The sequence below is a fragment of the Halictus rubicundus genome, chromosome 6 (assembly GCF_050948215.1).
Source record: "Halictus rubicundus isolate RS-2024b chromosome 6, iyHalRubi1_principal, whole genome shotgun sequence".
Taxonomy (NCBI): Eukaryota; Metazoa; Arthropoda; class Insecta; order Hymenoptera; family Halictidae; genus Halictus; species Halictus rubicundus.
The window spans coordinates 19,539,460-19,565,120 of NC_135154.1; the positions used below are offsets into that span (position 1 = coordinate 19,539,460).

Here is a 25,661-nt window from a genome sequence, read left to right on the forward strand (position 1 = left end):
TGCTATGCGTGGCACAAAAAAAAGTTTTTAGGGACAATACTTTATAAAAGTGTAAAAGTGTCCGATATCGCGTCGAATGACTCAATTACATGATAATTTGTAGAATAAGACGAATCTCGTTTTGTCTTACGACACGAAAAAATGTATATGGAAAACTTCTGAATTCTTGTCCATAATGATCGCAAAATGTCGAAGGATCGGATGGAAGTTTCCGTGACAGGAATGCGATGGCGTATCTATCTCCTGTCGAATGGGACGAGGCAGTAGACGAAAACGTAGCCACTCGAGTGCGACAGCAAAGGACGCACGCTGCTGCTTCACTACCCCGGTCTCGTCGTGTCATTGGATCAGAATGCAAGGGGCAGGTCTCGTTTTCGCTCGTAATTTCGATTACGGTCGAAATATTGGCTACAACGGTCACACATACTATGTATGTAGCGTGTGACGTCGAAGCGAAAACACCGGGACTACGGGTGCGGCTGAGATGAGCATAGGCAGACCTAACGATAGACTCCCCAAAACTGGGTAGGACCTTAGGCACGACGCGACAAACGCGCGACCAAGGCCAGGTATAAAAATCCCTATCGACGACGTACCGACCATGGACGTCATAAATCAAAAATCCTTCCGAATGTACCTATCAATTTCGTCACTTTTAAGCCAGCCAGTAGATGCTTGCGATCCAAATGTTGTACGTACACTTCCACCTTTCCAATTGTCCACTATTCCCACCACCTTTCGAACACACCTTGCAACCAATGAATATCTCAAATCCTCAGATCACAAACTAATTTTAGCATTGTTAAATTATGAGTTTTGTTGTTCCACCGTTAAATTAGATTATAGTTTGAACTATTACTTCTTAAGCCTTTCGCTTTGAGCGCCGGATATATCCGGCATCCGCGCGACGACTTGTGCGTACAAGCGATGATGTTGTATAAATCTTTTCATTTTAAAAATATAAAGAATGCGTGCTATATTAGAGCAGTAATTGTTTTGTTAAGAATTGTAATTATTTAAGACTTAGAAGAACGTATAAGAGAGTAACAACAATCACACCACCACTGTGCAATCCATTCCTGCTGCGTGGCTCTTGCCGCGAAAGACACATGGAAGCGACTGACCGGACTGCCGAAGCGGAAGCATTAACGTTACAACATTCAAACAATCTTCCCTTCTCGCCTTCGAAAATGGATACCGTGCGAATGTTAACGCGACACTCGTCGGACGAACAGCATCGACAAAGATCGAAGATGCATTGACATTCCGGAGTGTTAGGTAACAAACGCCCGGCGTGTGCGGCTCGTGGCGTTTGGCCCGTGCATCTCGTGTTTCTCTCAAGTGGCATTGCTACGGTTCGGGTGCGTATGAACATAGGACACGTTGTAGCGTCGGTACTAGCGTTCGTCCCCCTTAGGGTCTATTGAAACTTGCCGGAGGCGACGTTAGTATGAATATTACCGCGTTTTCCTGATTCATATTTGCGGGGACCCTCGCTGGCAACCTGAGAAGGCGCTCGAGATGCTCGCAACAAAAGCTAAGAGCCGCACACAGCGGGGGTTCGCTACCTAACACCAAACAGTTTATTCCCCTCTACACCCCGGGGATGCCTATGCAGGCCATCTGGTAATGATCAGCCGCTTGCTCAGCCGCCGGTGGGATTAGTCCTACGCCGGGACGACGGCGCCAGATTTTCGGTTAAGGTCGACATGGCATTAGTCCTAGAGCCCGGCGGCAGAATCGTCCGGTCCCGGCAAGTATGACTACACCCCAAGGGTTATCCAGATCTACGGTCGCCGGAACCGTCTGGTCCCGTTCCCTGAACCCGTCTGATCCCGGTCAGAGGAAAAATTGGATCCTTACGGCGAACCAATGGTCCTTTCCGCACAACTGCGAGCCGACCCACGTCTGCCTGTAGTATCTGGCCAGCAAGATCCCGATCGACGCCGTGCCGATCCAAGAAGCCAGCATCAGCGCGCCGTGCACACGAATCAGCACGTTGCTCGCCGTTTTGTAACCACCCACGTCCGATAACAATTTTGCACCGTCGGTCGCGTCGAACGCCGTATCGTGGAATCCAACCCCGTTACCTAAACATTCACACGTGCATCAGACATTTTTGTTCCCCGAAGAAAGATATTCGACTACCTAAAACACGATACTGCATTTATATTTCATTATCAGTGCCTAAATCAATAACCACTCATCAAAATCATTGAAGAATGTATGGCATAAAAACTGAATAAACTCTTCAGGTGTTCAATAAGCTAATAAATCCTGAGAATTTCAATTGAGACGAACAATAATGATAATGTGAACGACGATGGATATTGAAAGGGGATAATTGCACACTTTTGAGAGTCGTGCCAGCAGCGACCAGAAGATTGTACGGTGTGTTGACGAGATCGTATTCCCGACCCTGAACGACCGTCGTTTTCTCTCTCCAAAAAGCACAAGAGATCACGTCGTCCTTGATGGAGCTCGACTCCAGCAGAACGGCTCCTTCCTGCTGTAAAAGAAATCGGAAATAGGAGCAAGGTCGCCACAGTGTTTCTTACAAAACCGCGGCCCCGCGCAATCGTTCCCATGGAGTATAAACGAATAGTTCAGATTATAACGAATATTTGGTAGGTTTTTAATAGGAAAATGAGTTTTCTCTTACGTTATGGTTAAGATGAATTGAAAAATGCCGAGTCGAACGAGGAATAAATTAGTGACAGCATCGGCAGTGATATGCGTAAAATTACCGTTGCCAATATTAATTGAACTCCATTTTTAACACCATTTCCTATCTTCCTTTTTCGACAATAAACCCCCACCGCGTACGACGTCCTCCCACAAACTAGGCAGTCACAGGGGAAAGGAGAATCGTAGCTGTCTCATTCTGCCGCGCTCCGTTTCGCTCGTGTGCTTCGCCACGCGATGGACGTTGGTGGAGGGGATTGAGCGCAACGAAGAAAGCAAGCGAGGCGAAACGCGGCAGAATGAAACAACAAAACTGCCCGGGATTTGTTTAGAGTTTTATTTTGAATCGATTTTGCTGTCATTCCGAGGAGATTGTAGAGGGGGAATGGTGGGAGCTTCGTGTGACTCGCGGCGGAAAAGAAGTTAAACAGCCCAGATTTATCTGATCTCAAACCACCTGCGTGTCACAGAATATTCGAAAATCGAGATATCATTTTCAATTTTTAATTATTCCAAGCACTTAAAACATCTAAAGAATTTAAATAGATAAACTATTGAATAGAATCTATATATTCGCGAAAAACTGGATTAATTGGAGGACCTCTCTGGTGGAGCAGAGATATCAAAATACATCAAACTATATAAAAATTCACGATGAAATCAACGTTGATCGCATCCTCTCGAAAGCATGGGAGTTTTAACCGTCCCAATTACAAATCGAACAAGTTTCAATTAATTGTTCGTTGCGGTGTTGTAACCGAGCTCGTCGTTTTGGCGGATCGTTATATCGCGTAACGGTATAACCAAGCACTTAAAACATCTAAAGAATTTAAGTAGATAAACTATTGAATAGAATCTATATATTCGCGAAAAACTGGATTAATTGGAGGACCTCTCTGGTGGAGCAGAGATATCAAAATACATCAAACTATATAAAAATTCACGATGAAATCAACGTTGATCGCATCCTCTCGAAAACATGGGAGTTTTAACCGTTCCAATTATAAATCGAACAAGTTTCAATTAATTGTTCGTTGCGGTGTTGTAACCGAGCTCGTTGTTTTGACGGATCGTTATATCGCGTAACAATCGTTATTTCGCAGCATTGCGAACGGCGTGCAAACGCAAATATTGCGGTACGTACCATGGGCTGCCGCATATTCTGTTTGCCAGAGTTCCAAGACATGTGTAATACAATTTCTCCGCCTTCGTTCGTACACTCAACCACGCTGTCATCGCCCTGCGTCAGACAGAAAGGATTAAATAACCGGTGGCTTTCAAGTTATGGAAATCACGGTTACTACGGCAACGCGTACGCTTTAATCCTGTAAATTCGATTAGCATGATCGTTGCAAAACGCCTCGCGTTGGGCAAGCGTCTCGGTGCGGGATCCGTGGTAATTAGCACGGGACAATGATAAAAATTGGCATGTTTCTATCTATAATGAAACAGTGAATTAATTTTCAAATAATCGAGTTGTGTGCGAAGATCAATTAATTTTGCAAACGCGTATTTTTACTGGAGTAAACATTTTTGTACAGATATATAGATTTTTCTGGATTATTTTGCAAAAATTGCTGTTGGAAAAGGTATTTCCGATATTGGAGGTTTCATTACACTTCAAACGCTGTAAGGATCTCGTATGATTTCTTTTTTATTTTTCTGTAGTGAGATTTAGGTCAAGGATGCCATGAATGCGTTATTCACGATCTTTTTGTGACAAACTCAATTGATAATGAAAAATGATCAAATTTGTTAAGGAATTGAATGTATTTGATTTTATAGTGTATATTAAATCATTGTTCAGCAGTAGGTTAGGAGAAATTATCATTTTTATTGTATGTAGTGTGACGTTGCAAATTTTGCATCGTCCCTTTTGTCGCTCCGAACAGAGCGACAGAGGGAAGGGATGGGACTGCCTACAACAACGTTAGAGCGAATACTGCGGATCGATAGGACATCGAATTTTAATGAATTTCGCGCGCGCCGAGCCCGGCAAGTTTCCGGCCAGTTGCTAACGCGACCACCGTATCCAGCTATCGAGATTATCGAGGACCCTCTCGATCACCTGACACTGTCTGTCTCGCGGTTCTCCCGCCGCCCTCGCCTATCCACTTGACGGCCTCACGGCCCTCGGCGAGGGTAGTGTAGGCGCCCCCCTATCAGGGGAGATCAGAGGTTTGCCCCTTTTCCCCGGTCGCGAAGCGCGGCCGGGATGGTTTTCTCGTATGGTCAGCTTGTCCAACCACCAGTCGCGGGGATGGTCCTGCCTTCTACGATTTTCAGGCGAGTAGCCCGCCCAATTAGACAAAAGCCGTACTAGGGCGAAGAGTGGGGATAGCGAGGACCCAAAGGATCCAATCACCTGTCGTGATAATTTGCCGCGAGATTGGCAGTTTAAAAGGTACAGTTACGGAAATTCGGCCATTTGGTTCGTTATTCGTGTCGTATTTAGACCTTTTTGTTATTTTTTTATATGCGGCGACCGGCGTGACGGCGCTCTGGTATGATACCTGCGACGATTTCGCGACGATTTCTGCGGTTGAGGAAGCAAGGCCCGGACGAGCCCGTACGCGACTATCCAACATATATGAATACTATGATGAATCGTCTCGCGACCACGTGGCCGGAAACGAAATGTATGGAATACATTTTCTGGGGCGCCAGGGCGGAATTACGGGCCGTCGTACCCTTGGGATTAGTCTCGTCTCTTAAGGAACTAGAGAACGGCGCTCGAGGTAGACATTTCCGGGTAGAATAACGCGTTTTATCCTTTGCCGTCCAGAATATCGCCGCCAAACTCTGTGCCAAATATATAGCGGGCCCTTCCGCGTACGCGAGAAATTATCGTTCGTGGTCTACCGCGTAAACACGATCGAAGGGAAGGAGGTCGGAAAGGCACACGTCGCCGACCTCAAGAAGTACACTCCGCCGGAGAAGGGCGACAATGAACGAAAACCAATGCAGTAATTACTGTTGCAGATGACGACAACCCGGCCCCCAGGACGAGAGGTACAGGTGCGTCTCGTCGACGAGATGAGACGGATCCTTAGAGCCATGACGATACTCGTGGATTACTACTAGTCCCTCCTAACACCCGAAGAGAGGAGGAGAATATCACTCTCCCCGACCCGTTGACACCGATAAGGATCCGGTGATAAGGTCAGAAGCAACGGACGACGAAGACACGGACTCTAACGCTTAGAACATCCCGCTTTGCTTATAAACAATGATTAAAAAAATATAATTTTTATTGTATGTATGGATATCAACTGAACTGCGGATTTTATGTATATACAGGGCATTCACCTAACTGCTTGAACAACAGTTCTAAACTGAAAACGTTTTCATAGATAAGTGAGTCAAACTCAAGAATTGTAAATATTATTGTTTGTGTTTCTTCATGAATAAGCAAAGGACTCAAACGCGTATAATTCCATAACGCTATTTCCGAGCGCTTAGAGTACCTACAACTCACTTACATTTTATAGGGGGTTCCATTTAAAATTACAAAGGTACCTCCCCTCCCCCGTTAAAGGGGAAGGGAGGCCACTTCACGTTTATGTAGTCAGAAAGGCCCTTCAGTTCCATGCAATTTAAGACTAAGAACTTTAAAATCGATGGCACAGTTTTCGAGATATTGAGCTGTTCAGAGTTATGTGGGCCACCCTGTACGTGTACCATCAAATAAGTAACATTTTAAAATACTAGACCGTTTAAAATGGTCTAAGAGCAATGTATTAACCAATGTATTGTATGTAATGTATTAACCAACGTATTTAAAATGATTAAAGTAAGAATCAAATATTTATCTGGTTCCAATCTCTTGGAATAGAAGCAGGCAATTTTTATTTTGTAATATAATAGCACCGACTGAAGGATCATTCTGAACGGCGTCTGTTTGAGGACATTTTTTTTTCTTCGAGACGAAGAATGATGGGTTATCGAAATCGGTGAATTACCATTTTACTATCATCCGATAGGCCAACAGCGACGTATTTACTGTTACGGGCTTGGAGTTGGAAAAGGTATCTGTCTCCACGGACCAGTACCGTAACAATCGCTGCGCAACTTTTTGTCTCAACGCATTCTTCTGGTGTGCCGAAACAGTTTTTTGTACTGCCACATCCGGCGTACAGAGAATCCTCTACTTCCTTTATCTGAAATGCAAACGAATTTGACGATTACACCTCTGCCAGAAAACTTGCGCTACTATTCATTTTCTGATTATAATGATTAGAAGTTCTTCATCGTTCAGAATTTCATAGAAAAAAAAAAGATAGTTTATATTTATTGTATGCCTATGTTTTCTCCAATGGATATGTATCAACTACAATAAGATAGAATTTTATTTCGGTTTAAAGGAAATTAATAACATACATATCACTATTCCTACCGACACTTCGCGTATACCTATTCCTACCGCGACCGGTCAAATGACCGGTCTTTAGCACAACTTATATTTTTTAATATAGAATGAAGATAATAGCCAATTTGTCAGTATAAAAATATAGTTTCTTCTATTTAGGTGTATAAAATGTACATTTTATTCGTTCTCACCGTATAATAGTTCGTTTACTATACCCTGTTGGACCTGATGTTCCCATAAAAATATTATGCATAGGTGCTCTTCCAGGATTAGATCCTTCTTTTACTTCTTGTCAAACAGTTCCGTCTACAGCAGTTTCGATTACCTCTTCCCCATTCTCACTATCGGAACTAACTAAAAATTTCCTTCTCTTTCGTCCTCTACGTACGTTCGAAACATTCTCTTCGTCCTCATCGGTGTTCGAGTCGGTCTCAAATAGATCATACTTTTCCGCATTGTCATTTTCAATATCAAAAATTTCCAAAAAAAAACCAAATTTCAATTTTTCGAAAAAAAATTTTTGAATTTTTTTTTATTTTTTTTTTTTATTTTTTTTTTCAAATTTCGAATTTTATTCAAATTTCAAATTTTTTTTTGTTCTTTTTTGTGTTTCTTCGGAACACACTTCATCAATATTATTTGTTTCCTCTAATAATAAATTCACACTCTTCGAACGTCTTGACATTTTGGGAATGAATATTCAAGGGATAAAATAAAAATTAAAAATATAAAAATGTAAATCAAGATGGATAAAAAAATGAACAAAAGATAAAATGTGAAACTTACTACAAAGTATTGTTGGTTTGTTCACTTTTTTGAAAATAACACTTATAACACGTAATACAAAAATAAAATAAAAGTAGAATAATAATAAAATCAAAATACAAAATAGTAAAAGACTGGCGAATATGCTCCTTGTAACTTTCACGTTTTGATGCTCTCTGTTCAGGTCACAAGACTTTACTGATTTGAATTCGTGAGAAGACGTCTAGGCATCCCCTTCGGCTATGATTTGATTTATTTTACAGTCATAGTGGATAAGACGGTGTAAGAAAATCCGAGGTTTTCTGGACCGCTTCGGATACCAATCAGGCAAATAAGGTAAACACTTTGAAGTGCCGTAAAGCAGTCCCTGAAAGGCACTTTTCGGCTAAAATCATGCCACAACCGCATTACCTTTCGTTTGTAACGACTTTATAGTTTCGGAATTGAATCTTTGAAAGAATACTATTACAAAAAGATATAAATCGTTCTACCGGTCAAATGACCGGTCGTGGTAGGTAAGACAGACTACAAATTTTTCTCAGAAAATAAACAATAAAAAAAGAAGTGAATATTGAAAAATGTATTATACGCATATTTTAGGAAAAGTGGGTGAAGTTGAAATCGAATTTTGAAAAATGGTCATTTGACCGGTCGCGGTAGGAATAGTGATATAGACTCCGTTCAGAATCTTCATCACGAGTCTGACTCGATATTGTAGGGCAAAGGGTTAATGAATTTTTCAATACACTCAACACTAATGCAAATAAAGGGATATGGACTATAACAAAAACAATCGAGACTAATAAATCAAGATTATTTTATGCCCATCAACAACGTCAACAGAAAGGAATAAATCATTGTGACCAGACTGAGAACTCGAAGTTGTAAATAAATGAATCCATGAATACTTGATAAGGAACAGAAAGATAAGATTGTACCACTCGAGGTAGCAAACTCCTGATCAATAATCTACTGAACAAACGCAGAATCGTTATTTTGACCCTTTTCACTCCGGAATTTTGTGAACACCTGTTAAATATCGCCTCAGCCTCGACATAGGAGTGTAAAGGATTAACTGCTGTGATCTCCCCAAACGTTGTTCACAATTATTAAAATAATAAAATTGGTTTCATGTAAAATTCAAGTCTAAACGAATTGTACGAAGCATTTCATCTAACGAACGAGGACGGAGAAAACGGTTCATTAATATCTGCATATAAAAAAGAGAATCATTGCATTTCGATGAAATCAGTGTCCCAGTTCGTGGTGCCCAGACGAGAAAACATATGAATCGACACGCGACGATTCCATATCATCATGCGATGACTCTGTATCGTCTGGCGATGACGTTCGCAACGACACTGCCCTGGGTGAACGTTTCACCGGTGTGGTATCGTTTACAGTCGTGCCAGATTGACGCTCGATGAATGAAAAGATACGGGTCGACGTCTTTTTTGCGTATCGTCCTCATTAACCGGTCCACTTTCGAAACAAGATCATCGTGAGAGAAGGCAATGCGCGAATCTCTCTCTTTCTCTCTCTCTCTCTCTCTCTCTCTCTCTCTCTCTCTCTCTCTCTCTCTCTCTCTCTTTCTCTCCTGTCCTCTCACCCTCGGTTTCTCACTTGGAAACTTTATTGAGGAGTTTCCAGAGTAGGTCTGAACTACTCCATTAAACTGCTCGACGCTGGTTATACAGACAGGTGTACACACACACCCACGCGTGAATACACACTGTATGTACACTGTTAGTGTATAAAGTGTATAGATCACGGAATCGGATTTCTTCCAGATGGAAATATCTTGATATTTTCGATGAAAATAAATCTTTCGGAAGACCCGCGGAACTTTCCGCCGGCTGATTTATGTCCGACAATAAATGTAACACGGTGAATGATGATGTATACCGCTGCCAACTCTTTCCATTAAGACGGATCGACTGCCAAATTGATTTCCTGGAATTTATTCGAGGGCCCGCCGCTGGTTTTCTTCCACCGACTCTCGCGAGCAATGGAAACACGCCCTTTTAAACCCGGTGGATTATATTCGAAAAAGTTTGTTGCGGAACAAAATGTACCGAGACATAATTAAATCATTTTTGAACATGCGAGCAATCGATAAGACTTTTACGTGTTCTTCCTATAAATATTCCTCTATAAAATTCAACCGAAGAGAATATTCTAATGGCATTACAAGACTGCGGATCTTTATGCAAAAATAAAAATTGTTCACATTAATTGCAAAGGAAACAGAAGCCGAATAGAAGCTTCGTTCTTCTTTTCATAATCGTCTTGATTTTCTCTTAATTTGTCTACTGACTGAGTCAAATCGCAACTATTCATTTTTGTCATGACTAAACATCCGCAGTCAAGGATTCCTGCCATTGAAAAATCGTCGTGATTGTTACTCGAATAAATTCATTCAGGGTCATTCTAATGGAAAAGGCTTAAAGTTCGTGATCAATTTGAACTTTCTAGTTTCGATTTCAATGATCAACGGTTGCTTTTACTTTACAGGAATTTTGAGATGGGTATCTTGTTAACAATGGACGTTTTGTTTCAGAGCGCAGATAGAAGTAGCGAGAACCATAAAGATTGAAACCGTAAAGAAAGTTAATGATATGCAGCATTTAAAAATTGTACGGAAGTGGACAGATTCGCAAAGGCGTCCCGCGCATTCGATTAGGCGGGCTAGTTATCTTCCCTGAATGGTTAATTGCAGTTGACGAGGAACGACGCGACGGGGAGGCCCGTTGTCTCTCGGCAGGAAGGTACCGAGCATGATGACCAACCTTCAACTTAGACACACTTCGCGAAACAGAATAATTACAGTTAGGTACCAGTTGTTGCTCGTACTGGTACCCATACTTTTACGCATTTTATTTACATTCGACCGCGGGTAATATCGTTTTGTATGGGCTCGGGTAATTGCGCCCGTAATTGCGGACTGTTGTTGCGCAAAGATGCATGAGTTTTTGTATTAATTATGCCGAGTGACTGGGAAAACACGCGTTGCGTTCGTGTTTCTCGAGGAGAAACCGGACGAACTGAATGCAATCTGTTAATACATCACGATCAAATTGGAAAATGAATCTTTCAATGCATTTTCTAAGCCTGACATCTCGCATCATTATTTATTTATAACAAGCTGAATTCTGACCTCCTAAAGCATTGAAAATTTTTCCGAAAACGACACTGTAAATTGCTGCACAAATGTCTCAATTATACTAGAACTATCAATCATTATTTCGGAAACGAAATTTGCAAAATAAATTCCGCACGATTTTTCGGCCAGCATACGACGCGCAGGTCCGCGGAGAGAAAATAAAATGCTGTCAGAAACACGGCGCAATAAATATTCATCGCGGCTGAAATCTTCGATAGCCGTGGATCGCGACTTTTCAGCATAGATCGCGGCCGATTCAGCGCGGTCTCCGCCGTTAACGATTATGAAAGACCGTGGGTAAAACAAAACCGGGACGCCTGTGCTCGCGAGTCGCGTTGTTTTCTGGCGATGATAAAATCCGGCGAAGGTAAAATCGCGAACGGGGCCGATGACGCCGGGAAAAATCACGGGCGTTGTCGGATCGTACGATACAAAAGTGAACGGGCGAAAGTGTTCTATAGACATAAACCGTAAACCCGGAGAGTGTATCTCGTGCACGGAATTAAGTGTTTTCTGCATACACTTCCACTCGAAAAATTCAAAATCATTATCGCTAAACTACAGCTATTCAATCTTTATTGTACATATTCAAGGAAAATAGATTTATTAAATAATTCCCCTTCAAAGCAACTTTGTGATCTCGACATCCAAATATTTGCAACCTGTCATTTTGAACTTAAAAATATTTTCATGTAGAATGTGGGAAGCAGGAATTAATATAACATAGAATTGATACATTGAAAACAACATACCAATATTCTTAGATTTGTCTAATCTTTGCTTTATCTTTCATATAAGTCTGCAATAATCAGTATTGCTGTTTGCGTAACACTGTTTGTTTTGTAGAGAAAATTGATTTGTTGGATTCAATAGAAAAATATCGTTGAATGAGACAAACATGTGTCATGGACTGTCTGCATTTTGAGCAGAAGTGTACATGGTTAACTGGATCGCGTGCGACCACCACCCATGCACAATACATCGTGCAACAACGAGATTCGTTAAAACCCGAACATACTTTCAACTCGTGAATGAACCGACACCCCCTATTGAATTTCTCCATCTACTCCCGGTGATGGAGCTCGCAAAAATAACGTTAAAAATAATTCGCGGAATTCTTTTATCCTATTCCCTTCCTTCCTTCCTGTTCCTTTTTATCGTGGGCTCCGATGGAATCGCAGCTTTATCTATTATGTGCCCGGAGCGTCGGTCATGTTTAATTTAGAATGCAAATCGATGGGGGGAACAATATTTTCTGCGCTTATTGCTTCACACGTTTGCTGATTTCACTATATATGTGGGCGGTGTGCTCTGAAGATCCTTTTCGAAGGAAAGGTTTTAAGTATTATAGTTGTACATTATTTTATGAAGTTGAAATCTCGTCGTACACTTTAAGGCTTGAAGGGAAATCCTACTTCACTTAATCACGTTCTGTATGCTCGAGCATTTTCCAATTTATTCCACAATTCTTTGACAATATAGTGTGAGAAGATTTTTCATTTTTCTTTTTTTTTTTTTTCATCTCTAAGACACCTTAAATGTTAATTTTTCACGAAGAAAGTATTCAATACAAACCGAAATAATTTTTGTTACGACCTAATAGCCTGTTTAATTGTAATAAATGTTCTGATTTCATGGAACAAATGGACTATTGGCGAGATGAGAAAATGAACCTCGAAGAATTTCAATCTTGTGAACAGGGTGACTTGTTGACCAGTAAATTCTTCCAGATTCAACTTGCAATTTAATAAAAGGATATTGAACGAATTTTTCAATGTATGTACTGGTACCGATAAATAATGCCTTCTTTCTCGTGTCACTATACTCTTAAAAAAAAAAAAAAAAAAAAAAAAAAAAATAGTGGAGCTTATCACAACTTTACTTGAGTTACATGTGAACAGGGTGAAATGTTGGCCAGTAAATTCTTCCAGATTCAACTTGCAATTTAATAAAAAGATATACCAATAAATAATCCCTCCTTTCTCGTTTCACTATATTCTTTAGAGAAAATTGTGTTATCACAACGTTACATAAATTACATCTGACTTGCAAAATGTTTAAAATGCATTCTTGTTTGGTCTACGCAATCTACAAAACTAATGAACACCGTGAAAGTATTAAGCGTTAAAAGTTAATTAAGAACATTTCCGTTTATGACGCGCACTAGATCTTCAAAAATAATTAACACTGTCAAGAGCGAATATGTTGCAAAGAAAATCACGAACGTACACAATTTTAACAATTTGCTAAAATTATTTGAATCCTAATTTTGAAAATAATGCATCTGTATCCAATGCTTTTGTATATAATTTACAGCATCTTTAAAAGTAATTTACAGTGTAAAAAGAAATGAATTTCCCAGCAGATATTAATTTACCATTCTGCTTGCACGTCGTCCGAGGGTCTAATATCGCATGTATGCTAATGATCGATTATCGCGGCGGTAATTATCGGGTTAAGAAAGCAGGTTTGCCTCGTGATCTGCGGTCGGAACATATCTAGGCATATTTACCTCGTAATTGACGGTCGGGCTGTAGTAAGGTGGCGTAGTTGTTCTTAGGGTGGTGGCTGGCGTCGAGGAGGTTAGCACGTCGATGGATCTTTTGTTAACGTTGACACTTGGCGATTCAACGTCGACCCAGTAGGTACTGTAATCTTGGGCGAAAGTGGACCTGAAGAATGAGGAAATCAGAGGGAACGATCAGTAGAAGAATCTTTGTCTGGCCGATGAAAGGGATGACTCGATTGAGAAACAAATTCGTGCAAATATACATTCCAAAAAATTATATAAAAATTTGTCCGCACACTGGAAGCTCAAACAAGGTCCAAATAAAATTATCAACTACACTCCACATAACTTGTTGTTCGACCACGTTCTGAATCATTGTGCCCACAATTATTGTAAACGGTATATTCGCTTTGACGATTAAAAGTTCGTTTCGTCCATTTGCGTTTTCGATTTTTTTCTGGCTGACTATCTCGACGTGTGCGTCTATCGTAACCTCGGTTTGTTAGTGATTGGTGGAGGATGGGTTGGGTGGGGATATGTTACAATTTTTCAATTGGACGCGGGTGTGTTTGAAGGACCTTAAAAGGAGGAGTGGGAAATGTCAGGAATTTCGTTGTAGCATGGTCCTCGGTCGTCACTGGTATGATTTGAGTGGACAGGTCTGGGTTCGGTCGTTTTAGGGAATCGGAATTTTCGCATTGCGGTAGTTGTAAAATAACATAAGCGCTTTTTACGGTTAAAATATTCTTTCCAGGTATATCGACTAAAAGGAACGGAAGTACGGTGGGATTCGTTGAACTCTTTGTTGCTCTCGCAACATCATTTTTTAATGGATCTCATAAATATTGTAAAATTAAATGGTCTTCGTATTTTGCACGTGTGTACTTCAAGCGTAAGAGTAAACGATCTTCATAAATGCCTGTTCATTGTTTCTATCAGGAGCCAGAAATAACAGTTATTCTAAAATTTTCTACGATAAAAATCATTAATAAAGAGTTGATTATTATTGAAATTTAAGATAATCTACACAAAATATAAAGAAAAAAATTCCAAGAAGAAAATGATTAAAAAATATCGATTTTTATACTTTTTGATTACAAATAATAGTTATTAGTGTCCAAAAAATTGGATCCTCCTCGATAACTGTTCATTTTTCAGATTGCTCATAATAGTTATCAATGAGAGAAGTTCATTTCGATCACTCACAACAGTTATCGATGATCGAATTTCTTTTCACTTGCTGTTGATAATCATTATTGATGAGAAAATTCATTCCAGTTGCTCATTTAATTACCGAGTTGTCTACTCTTTTTCGGATGGAGCAAGCCTGTGAAATTCATTGAGAAGGTTTCGTACAACGAGACGAATCAACAGAGACCATAAGAACAACACAAAATCTGAAAAAAAAGTTTTTCAAAATTTTCTCAACTGGGAAGATCAGAAATATAGACTCGCGTATTTATCAAAACTAGCGTGCATAATTCACGCTATGCCCGCAGCTCAGATTAGCGTTGAACGAACCTTTTCTGCTCTTACATTAACGTTAGATGCATGTACGTTAGGTGTAATTTGTCAGGAGAAAATTGGGAAAAACTCATGCTTGTCACGTTAAATTTTAAATGTAGCAAATTAATTTGATGAATAACAAATTTATTAAATAATTGATTGTAAGTTGTACTATTTAATAATAACTATTACAAATTCTCTCATCGATAACTGTTATAAGTGAACGAAATGAGTGTCTCTCAACGATAACATTTACCAACAAAAGAAAAAATGTTCGGTTACTTATAATCGTGATTTGTAACCAATACGATTTTAGTCCATGAAATACTTGTTATTCCATGACTTTTTTTTTTCTTTTTGGTTATAACAGTTATGTTTTCTGGTTTCTATGAATACATTCCGCGATTTCGTCCGATAAAAGATTGAAAAATTAATACGAGATCCAGTATAAATTGAGACCAATCAAGACGACCAATCCAGATGACCAGATGACCAATCAAGTGCACTGTAGATTCACCTGTACACCATCGTTGTACATCAAACAATTTGTACATACATTATCGCATCCGACTACTGCATGATATTAACATAAACAGTTCGATTAGTCCAAAGAGATTTGTACAGCGGGCCTTATCGCGTTCGAAAAGGAAGAATCGATCTGCGCGTTCCACGAAACTACAATACCATCATTGGTTCTGCGAACAAATCTACGAATCGCAGCCCGCAAGATTACGCTTCAGCCGCAATCGTTCAATTACTCCGCGAAATATATCACGACAGGCAACATCTATCATTGCCTTCACGGTAATAGAACTCTCGGGGAAGGGCAAGAGAAAAAGAGAAGAGTGAAAAAAAAAATAAGGACGAAGAACACGTCGATTCGTATTCCACATCTCTTCAGATAAGCCTATAAATTACAGCCTTCCGGGTCAACGTGATGCAACCCATTACTGGCCAGGCGTGGGAACAAAAGATAACAATGTTGAGAACGTATAAACGGAGGGGGTTAGACGAGGAGGAGGCTAACGTTGAGGAATCGATCCTGAAGTGCGAAACTTCGAAATTTTTACAAACTCGCGATACCCCGTCTCTTGCGGAACTATTTTACTTTCTTAATGGAAAACGGAAACCTCGCTAACTTTCTCTTATGGCTTCCTATGGAAAGAGGTGCGCTTTTACGCGCAGCCTAAAGAAAATTTGCATCAAACCCTTCGTTTCTTATGTAAAAACAAAAATGTCCAAGACGTTTCATTCAAGCAAGTCGACATTGACGTTGTGTATGGTTTCCTTTGGAAATTGTTTAAACGTGTTTAAATGCTCATAATGTTATAAAAAAATATGCCATTGCATTTGGGAGAGTCCACAGCATCATTCTACCCGAGCAAAATTCTTAATCTCTCCCCCTACGATTTATACGAATATTTATCGAATACTTGAAACACCACATCTTTAAAATTCAATAGAACGGCTGAAAAGAATCGTACAAGAAAAAATTCGTTTTAAAGAGAAAGCTTCAATCTTCAGATCTGTGGTACATTTATACATGAAAACAAATGTCGCATCCTCCTGGGGACGTTTGAATTTGCACAATTTTTGACGAAGAGAATCTACGCTCCAGGGAGCATCCGTCTGTTATTTTATTATACAGGGTGAACCAGGAATTCTGACCAGTAGAGATTACTCTGTTATTAGCAGTCCTCCAACGCCAGAATATATGCGGCAGAGAATTATAGATGCATGCTCAGCTATCAGTGCAGAGGTCACAGAAAGTGCTAATGCTAAACACTCTTTTATTCGCCTACAGTCGTCATTGCAGCTGACAGACACCATTTTGAACATCGCTTAAATTAAAGTAAAACTCATGTTATGATGCTTATCGAATTCACCTTGAAATAATCTAATAGTATGATCATGTGACAGCTCTCTTGAAACCATGTTATATCTGATAAAAACCCTCTATTGGTCACGATTCGTGGTTCACGACCCGGTATAGTTCATGAATATCATAGAAAAATGAACACTAAACAGATATATCGAAAATAGAAATTTCACGCTTTAAAATGAGCCCAGGCAAATTATTATACGATTTTTCTTAACGAACTTATCATAGTTCGAACATCATCGATCTTCGGCAAACATTAACCCCTTGCACTACGATTTATTTTACGGTTTCAGTGATTAGAACTTCTTTGTAATCCGTAATTTCCAGAAAAAGAAAGGAGATAATTTATATTTATTGTATGCCTATATGTTCTTCGATAGCTGTACATACATTAACAACGGAAAAATAGAATTTTATTTCAGTTTAAAAGAAATTATGGTAATAACACATATTTACATATAGATTCTGATCAGAACCTTCGTCACGAGTATGACTCGATATTGTACGGCAAGGAATTAAAGTGTCGGAATTCTTACGGACGAGGATGGATATCAGAGTATTTTATTCGTGTCGAGAATGACGATATATGATTCTGATCAGTTTGATAGTCGTCAGTGGGATGGCCAGAGACTTATGGTTATCGAATGGGCGAATTGGCGAACTTTTAGTGGGTGCCTCGTCTATTCTGGCAGTAATTGAGCGTTCAGCAACAAACTGGGGAAACCGGGGCACCAATGATGAGCAGAAAAGTTTATAATTAACGTCCCCGGCCCATTTCACGCACCGTTACACGCGTTATATTGTATTTCGAGCTCGAGGAGGATATAACCGGTGCCGCGTGCCACGTGCTCGTTCCCAATCGTAATTCATATGCCGACAGACCGCGGCATGTTACGTGCTTCAGCCCGCTCTGTCACTTGGTGTCGTGTGCCCGCGAGCTTCTGACCCAGAAATTAAACGTCCAATTAATTGTCGCTCTTGATTCACCTGGTTCCAGGATTTCGAACGCATACGAGGACACTTTGGTTACTCCGACGCTTGTTAAACGCCCACCGACCGATTCGACGAACCGAACGTTAACGTGGTTTCGCTGTGTTTCACTTTGTTTATGTCGAGTATGTGGACACCGAAAGTCACTACGAATGTAGTAGAGAATGGGTTTGGTTTGTAGGGACTCTCGTGTGAAGTGGAAATATTAGAAAAATTTTACAATCAGGAATTTTTTGATCTGTAAAAAATTAGAGGGTCCCAGTGTCCCCATGTCCCAGTGTTCCTATGTTCCAGTGTCCCTATTTCCGAATTTCCCAATTTCCCTATGTCCTAGTGTCTCTATCTCCGAATTTCCTTATCTCCCAATTTCCCTATCTCCCAATGTTCCAATTTCTCTGTCTCCCAATTACCCTATATCCCAGTGTCCCTGTCTCCCAATGTCCTTATAACTCAATTTCCCTGTCTCCCAGTTACCCTAAATTCCAGCATCCGTATGCCCCAGTGTCCCTGTGTCGAAAGTTCTTTGTACACCAGCGTCCCTATACCCTAATTTTCCTATTACTCAATTTCCCTGTGGCCCAGTTCCCCTATGCTGTCCCTATGTCTGATCAAAGGCCAGCCGCAACCCCTCAACAACGCACAATCGTGCCGTGCCGGAAAAGTCTTCCAGCGGTGTGTACAGTAACTTCGTGCATGCCGAACACAGTCTCGACTCGAATGAAGAAATAAATTGCACAACAGGTCGCTCTAATTGATATAAATTTTACGACCCACTGGACGGTAGAATGGTACATACCAGTTCGTAGCGGCGCTTAAAGTGGAAGACCTTTACATCCAACAGGTCGTGACAGTCTGATAGGGATTATGAGGAAATTTAATGTGAAAGTACGGTGCCGGAGTAGTTGATTTTCGTGACTCGATTCAACCCTCGATGCTTCCGCATGCTTATCAGTTATTCCCTTTACACGCCCAACAACCGTATCGTCGTGGTGCATTAGCCACGCTGTGCGCGGCTGAATCAAAGTGAACATATTTCTCTTAAATTTCGTCCGCTGCCGGCGATTCACCTAGGAAACGCAGTGCCCCTTGAAGCGAATGTGTCCGCTCTCGGTACTTTTCAAAGAGGAAAATCTCCGACTGCATCTTTGCGGAATCGTGCAGCTGTCCTCAAACTTGAGGTCACCATCTAGCGTTCTAATTGCGAATCGCAATAATAATCGTGACTTACAGTGCACAAAATTGGTCGGCAATAATCGTCCAAGGATCAACCTTGTTAGAACCTTGTTCGATTGGGATAGCATTGTACATCCGGTAGCATTATACATCCGAGCATGTTCTTGCCGGTGAGAAGACGTTCGATACTCACTTGAAGACAATGGTTCCTTCGTAATCCGCCGGTGCCTCCCAATCGAATTCGAGATTATGCTTCTTGCTGGTGTTCGTGTGAGTCACCGCGTTCTGAACAGTACAAGGAAAACATTTCACCGACGAGCAAAACACGGTTGTACGTACGCGTCCTTCGAGAAGCCAGCGACACACGTGAGTCACTCTGCAGCCTTCAGATTTTTTGCTACGAACGTTTTAATCGTGGACACACGGTTGAACGAATTATCTGCGATCGATAGTCGTACTCGTTTCTCGAAGACACATTTACGTACTGACATTACGCTCGAGGCAAGAAAAGGATCCAACTCGAAGAGTTTAACGATGGCATGCGCGCCATAAATCTTGGCCTGTCTGAAATCATCTATAGAAACGTTGGACAATTTTTCTCCAGAATGAATCTTATACAGATTTGAAGATTGAAGCTTCCCCTTTATAATAACGCCTCAAAAAAGTGTGTCTCTAACTTGAGGTACTTCATGAAGGCATCGATCGAACTTGATCTCAATTTTTATTGCATAAAACGTTTCGCTGGAAAGAGGAAGCTTTAATCTTGAAAGTCATGCTGGATTCAGTTACGAAAGGAATTTTTTAACGTTTTTACAGCCATTTGAATTTGTAATATTTTCAGAAAGCTTGTGACCGAACACCTACCTTTCTTAAAAACCAGCTTTTCGTTCCTGTTCCGAAATTTCCGTAAATATTTTAACTGTCATTGGCTGATAGTACTATTGGAAACCTCGCCAGGTCACCAAGCAGTAGAATCAGTCGTGAAAGCGAGATTTCTCGTGACCCCGTAAGCAACGCGTGAAAAATGTTGTCCTCGATCGTTCGGGAACGTGATCTTCTAATTCGCCCAAACAATCGCTTTTCCTCGGCTCACGAAAACACTCGAAAATGCCATTCTTACCTTCACGCCATCGGTGCATTCGATGGTCCTCGCTGATTCCGGCAAATTCGCGAATTCCCCGACGAGTTCACCGGTCGCGGAATCTCGCGCGAGGATCATGAAGCCCTCGTAAGAAAGACCTTGAGGGCTTCCTAGAATTAGGCGAACTCTGCCTTGTCCTGCAGCCGGTAGCACCTGGTAAGGAGCAGGATACGAGTCCTGGCTTGAACTTCCTGCATGATGTGGCAAAAGGTCTTTGCATGCGCTTTGAGGTGCCCCATTTGGCAGTGCTAGTACGGTCACTGAGATGCTCAGCAGAATCAGTAGCGTTCCCTTCGTGTCTGCAAAAAATAAATATTCTAATTACCGAACTATAACAATATATATATATATATATATATATATATATATATATATATATATATGATCTTGATCTGTTGATCTTTAGGTAACATCAAAATTGTTTACCAACTTCGTAAGGTTAAATTGTGTATGTCCTTAAAAAATTTGTGTAAGCCTTGACAAAATTTTTTGAACGGATAAGTGAATAAGAACGGATAACAACTTCACAGACTTTTAGCTTCTCTAAAAAAATGTGAATTAACCTCTTAAGCACAGCGCGCTCTTCCGCAACTCTATCTCTCAGGCACATCACCGGTTGTCCGCAACTGTGTCTCCCAGGGACGGCGAGCCTGGCCGCGGAAGGCACAAAAGCCGTTATAGTGGCGTTACCGTTCAAACTGATGCTTTCCACGGAAGCCACTATAGTGGCGTACAGTGTTTAAGAGGTTAATGAAGAAGTACGAACGATTGAGTTCAGTGTTTAATTAAAGGAAAACCTCTGTCGAGGCAACAAAGTAAGGTATGAAAATGGAGACGCTTGATTTGAGAGTGATTTCCACCGATTTGTAAACACTTCGGTGCATATTAAATCCTAGTCCACAGTCCTTCGAACACTGTCAAGGCTAGTTTCGAAGCAAAAACCCATCCAGCCATCGATCTGTCCTTATACGAGTCGGACGAACGTTATCCGATCCCCTTTTTCTACGGCCTAGAGCGAAGAATAATTGCTAAGAGGATGGATACAAGGATGTCGCTCCAATTCTAGGAACATCTACATGCAGAATAGAGCGAGCCGCATTATACGACACGCAAGAATTCGTGTCCCGCTCGCGCTGAGAGAGACCGTCCGAGTGTCACGGCTGGTTTTTCTGGTGCGTCACTCATGAAGCTATTCAACGGAGAATCCAATGCGTTAGTCACCGCTTCGAATTTACCGCGATGCACTATTGTATTTTTCCCCGCAAAATCCTGCAAAATGCCGCGTCATTATTTTCAATTTCCGAGTTTTGCCTCGTACTGTTAGTCACGAGCCGTTCAAACCGCAGCGAAAATTAAATATTTACAAAAGAAACAAAAAGTAATTCACTTTTTCTTTTTAATAAAAAATATTCGATTTCCAGCACTTTTCTCGTGATATTGATTTTTCCACGCTACGTGTGTTTTCTCGGCTTTAATTTAAGCCTTTGAAAGTTTCAACATTCTTGCGCGAACATATTTTCAAATCGGGTCGAAGTAACCTCTTCAAATATTTAGATATATATTTTTCCGAGTTAGCAGTCGAGATTTCACAATTTTTCAACGCGATTTGTAATTTTCCTGAAAAATCTAAATACACCTATCATAAAGTGCGTTTTATCAGCTTTCATATAAGCCCTTAAAAGTTTGAAAATTCCTGCGGGAACATATTTTAAAATCGCGTCGACGTAACGTCTTAATATATGTATATATATGCACATATTTTTCGGAGCTAGCAGTCGAGATTTGCCGATCCTTTAAGGCGATTTCGAATTTCCCTGGAAAATCTAAATAGACCTATCATAAAGTGCGTTTTATCAGCTTTAACTTAAGCCTTCGGAAGTTTGAGAATTTCTACAGGGAGATATTTTCAAATCAATTCGAAGTAGCTGCTTAAAATCCCACAATTCTAAACTCGAATTTCCCCACAGCGCAAGAAACGAAAGCAATGCATTTTCTGAAGTTGGTTTAAGAATTGTCAAGATTCGCAGCAATGGCAGAACACGTTAGAGTCTTTCTATTAGCATTCGATCGAAGAATTTATCGGTGCTGAAGCAACAGCCTCCAGGGTCGCGTTCGAAGCGATTACATAAGAAAAGAGCCGGGTGTTTCGATATCGTTTAGGAATGCGCAAGCAAAGAAATCCCGTGGGTCATCCGGCGGAACTCAATAGGTGAAAGTCAGCGTCTTTCATGCGTGGGCTACGCGTGCTTCTCGGACGTGAATTCTAAGTCATTCACTTTTTGCGAGCTGGGCGACAGCGCTGGTCTGACAAGACGCGCGTTGAATCATCGTAAATTGCACGGTGTACCGTTGCGTATATCGTGTGCGTTTCAGATCGAGGCTCGAGAACGCCGGAGAACTAGTCGTTTGACTAGGTTTCAGGGGGATTCTGTGTCCACGAGATCCAACACGGAATACTACACGCTGGAACTTTCTGTAACCGAGTCGCTTCGCTTGTCTCATTGATCATAATGCATTTTGAAACAATTCTGTTTACTCCGTGGACCCATTCATTACCCCCTCCAACTCGTCCAGACAATATCGATCAACGTTCTCATCGGAACAGACTATTTTTCGTGTATTATGAAAAACTCCATGAAAAATCCACGTTTAAATAAACTCACGAAGAATTCCTCAGTCCACTTTCGATTTGTACCAGTACAGAATTAACAAGAATTCGTCAGAATTCGAAAGAAATCGTCATAACTCGTGCATCAACGGGTAGCTAAACGACGACGACGACACTGGTCACAATGAAAAAAGCACACAGAGTTGCATCTTCTCCCGTTGAACATTTACGCGGCCAATTTCAGCAAATTTTGCAACGAGCCAGCAACAAGTCGATTACGGGAACCCTTTTTTGCTTGACGGCCGTTGATCAGTTCCTGCTTAGGGCTTTTAAAGACCTAATGGCGCGTCGTTCCAAGATTCGAATATTGATTCACAATTCTACAAAAATAAAAAAAAAGCCTCATTGTGTCCCGAGGCGTCAAGCCTTTCAATTTAGCCGTTCCGCAAAATAAAAGAATGCGTTTAGCAACTATGGCGCCCGTTTTCTGCAACCTGATTGGTCGGTTGCAGCCTGTGCTGTACGCGTGTGTGTGAATTTTCTTTGCGTGACGTCAGAGCTGCAACAGCCAACAGTTAGCCGCGAGTTGCAAATTACAACGATTCATCACGAGGCGCGCATGTGTCAAAGGAGAACCCGCGCATGCTATGCAGAAAAATTTTCACGGCGAATATTTTGCGCGTACACAATGTCGTTCCAAATACATTGGGGTGCATTGAGGGGAGCTAGGTACGAGGGCGGGATTCCCGGGCTTCATGCCTCGAGGTGGAATTGATCGAGATGGCTGTAAACACCCTCTTTTCGAAAAGCTAATATCATCAAATCCTCAAAACTGTTTTTTGATTGCCATTTTGCAGCGTTCAAACCTGTCTGCCTTCCGGGAGAGTGGTTTTGGCTGTTTTATGCTAAAGTAATTACTGGGAGTGTACGAGAACCGAACACGGGTCGTGTCACGAATACGTAATGTTTTTGGGTTCGGAACGAGTATAGGGATCGATACTTGCGGGAGACGAATGCTACCACGTTTTCTACATTGATACGCGCCGGAACCCCTAGCAAAGCCATTTGAGAAGCACTCGAGATGCATGCAACAAACGCTACGAGCCGCACGCAGCGGGGGTTTGCTACCTAACACCCGAACGGTTTACTCCTCCCCTCTATGCCCCCGGGAAGCCGATGCATCAGCTGATGAGAGCTGAGCATCCGGTGACAATCCTTTGGGCAAATCGATATCTGCCAATGCTATCTGGCCGCCGGGTGCCACGGCAGCATCCGAACAGAATCCATTTTTCCTCGGCTTCGCAAATCAATTTTAGCATTGTTCAATTATATCTTATATCTTACAAATGATTATAAGTCAAAACTCCGGAGAACAAGTTTTAAAAAAAAAAACATTTTAATTTCGCCATTTCTACAGTGTCACCATTTTAGGGAAGTCTATCGTTAGGTCATCAAAATTCGAGACATAGTCCTCAAAAAATGATCGAATTCACATGGCAGGATCCCCTTCCTGATGTGGATACTTGCTTAAAAAAAAAAACAACTATTCTCGTTTTTACAATATATGTATAATTTACGTTAATAAGAGGCAGGGACGATTCCTATCTCCATAATATTGTAGAGGAGAGATACCGATAGTTTACCTAAGGGGAGCTGTAGAGTCCCTAAAAACCTTTTTTTTTTTTGTGCCACGCATAGCAAGGAACTGTCAACGCGGTCTCGAAAGGCCATCTGGTAATGATCAGCCGCTCGCCGGACTCGAGCTAAACGGCCACCGGATTGGATAAGTCCAACATGGTATTAGGCCTAGAGTCCGGCCGTAAATCGATCCTTAAGGTGTGTGGAAAATGGAAAATTTCAAGATTCCCGAAGGAGTTGGCATTCTCGAAGTAAGCGGGATTTCCGAAAAATTCCACTAATCATGGATATTCGTTTTAATGAATACATTCATGATTTCGGAGTGTTATAAAGAAACGTGTAACTGTGTATTTACACATTTTATAACTTCTATTGAACAATTTCAATTCTATAAAGATTTTTCTCGAGACTTTGGATACTAGATTCATCAAATTGTTTTTCGATGTTCGTTTGATGTCGTGGAAGACCATTAGTCTTCCAGGAGAATGATTTCTGCTGTTTTACGATAAATTGGTTACAAGTATCAACAGGTTGAATGACTTTTTAGTAAATTCGGTTGCATAACGCAGAAGAGAAAAATTTGATGAAATCACAGAATGAAAAAGCGCGTGGAGGTATCACAATGGCGTCAAACGAGGACATTGTTCCGTCGCGTCGTCGGTCCTCCGGCGCTAATGGAGGGGCCATCGTATCAAAATCCATTCATTAAAACAGCGTTTGAATGGCGGATGAAAAGTTAAGAAGCACGGTAATCACGGTTCGCCGGCTATTAGCGTGTATTATTACGGCATTGTTCGAAGGAACGAGCACAAGGCTTACCGCGTCGTGTTTTGCGGTTTATTCTCCCGTGCCCGCTGCGCCCGCTGCTCACGCATCGACCTATGAATCGCGGTTGCATCCCCAGGGGCAACAAATACACTAACTGAGTTACGCGACTGGTTAATCCGCGAACTTCTATCGGCGACAAGCTTTCCTCTCAATCCCGTTGATGAAGCCGCGCCGCCGGAGAAATTTTCGAATTTCGAGGGAACGGTACTTGTGTAACTTAGATGGCTGATACTCGATGCGGACGTCTCTATTAGGGTCTATTCGTATTTGCCGGAACCAGATGGTTTTACGTACGGACTGTAGGTCCAAGCGCCGAGTTGCCGAAAATCTGTCGAAGATCGGATGCCTTCGTTCCGGCCGTTCGACTATTCGAGCGGCTGATCAATACCAGATGGCCTTTCGAG

General features: G+C 41.3%; 1 protein-coding gene across 2 annotated transcripts in view; it reads right to left on the reverse strand.

The window, feature by feature from the left end:
* LOC143354835 (putative ferric-chelate reductase 1 homolog) overlaps nt 1-25,661 on the reverse strand; it is a 42,074-nt gene that overhangs the window by 7,638 nt on the left and 8,775 nt on the right. The window contains exons 2-8 of one of the 2 annotated variants that reach the window (XM_076789200.1): nt 20,163-20,482; nt 19,236-19,327; nt 13,495-13,654; nt 6,648-6,845; nt 3,830-3,925; nt 2,353-2,506; nt 1,864-2,090 (exon numbers count right to left, since the gene is read on the reverse strand). In XM_076789200.1, the coding sequence (XP_076645315.1) occupies nt 1,864-2,090; nt 2,353-2,506; nt 3,830-3,925; nt 6,648-6,845; nt 13,495-13,654; nt 19,236-19,327; nt 20,163-20,482 (1,247 nt within the window). Of the gene's footprint in view, nt 1-1,863; nt 2,091-2,352; nt 2,510-3,829; nt 3,926-6,647; nt 6,846-13,494; nt 13,655-19,235; nt 19,328-20,162; nt 20,483-25,661 lie in introns of both variants that reach the window. The other variant, XM_076789199.1, reaches the window with a different exon arrangement.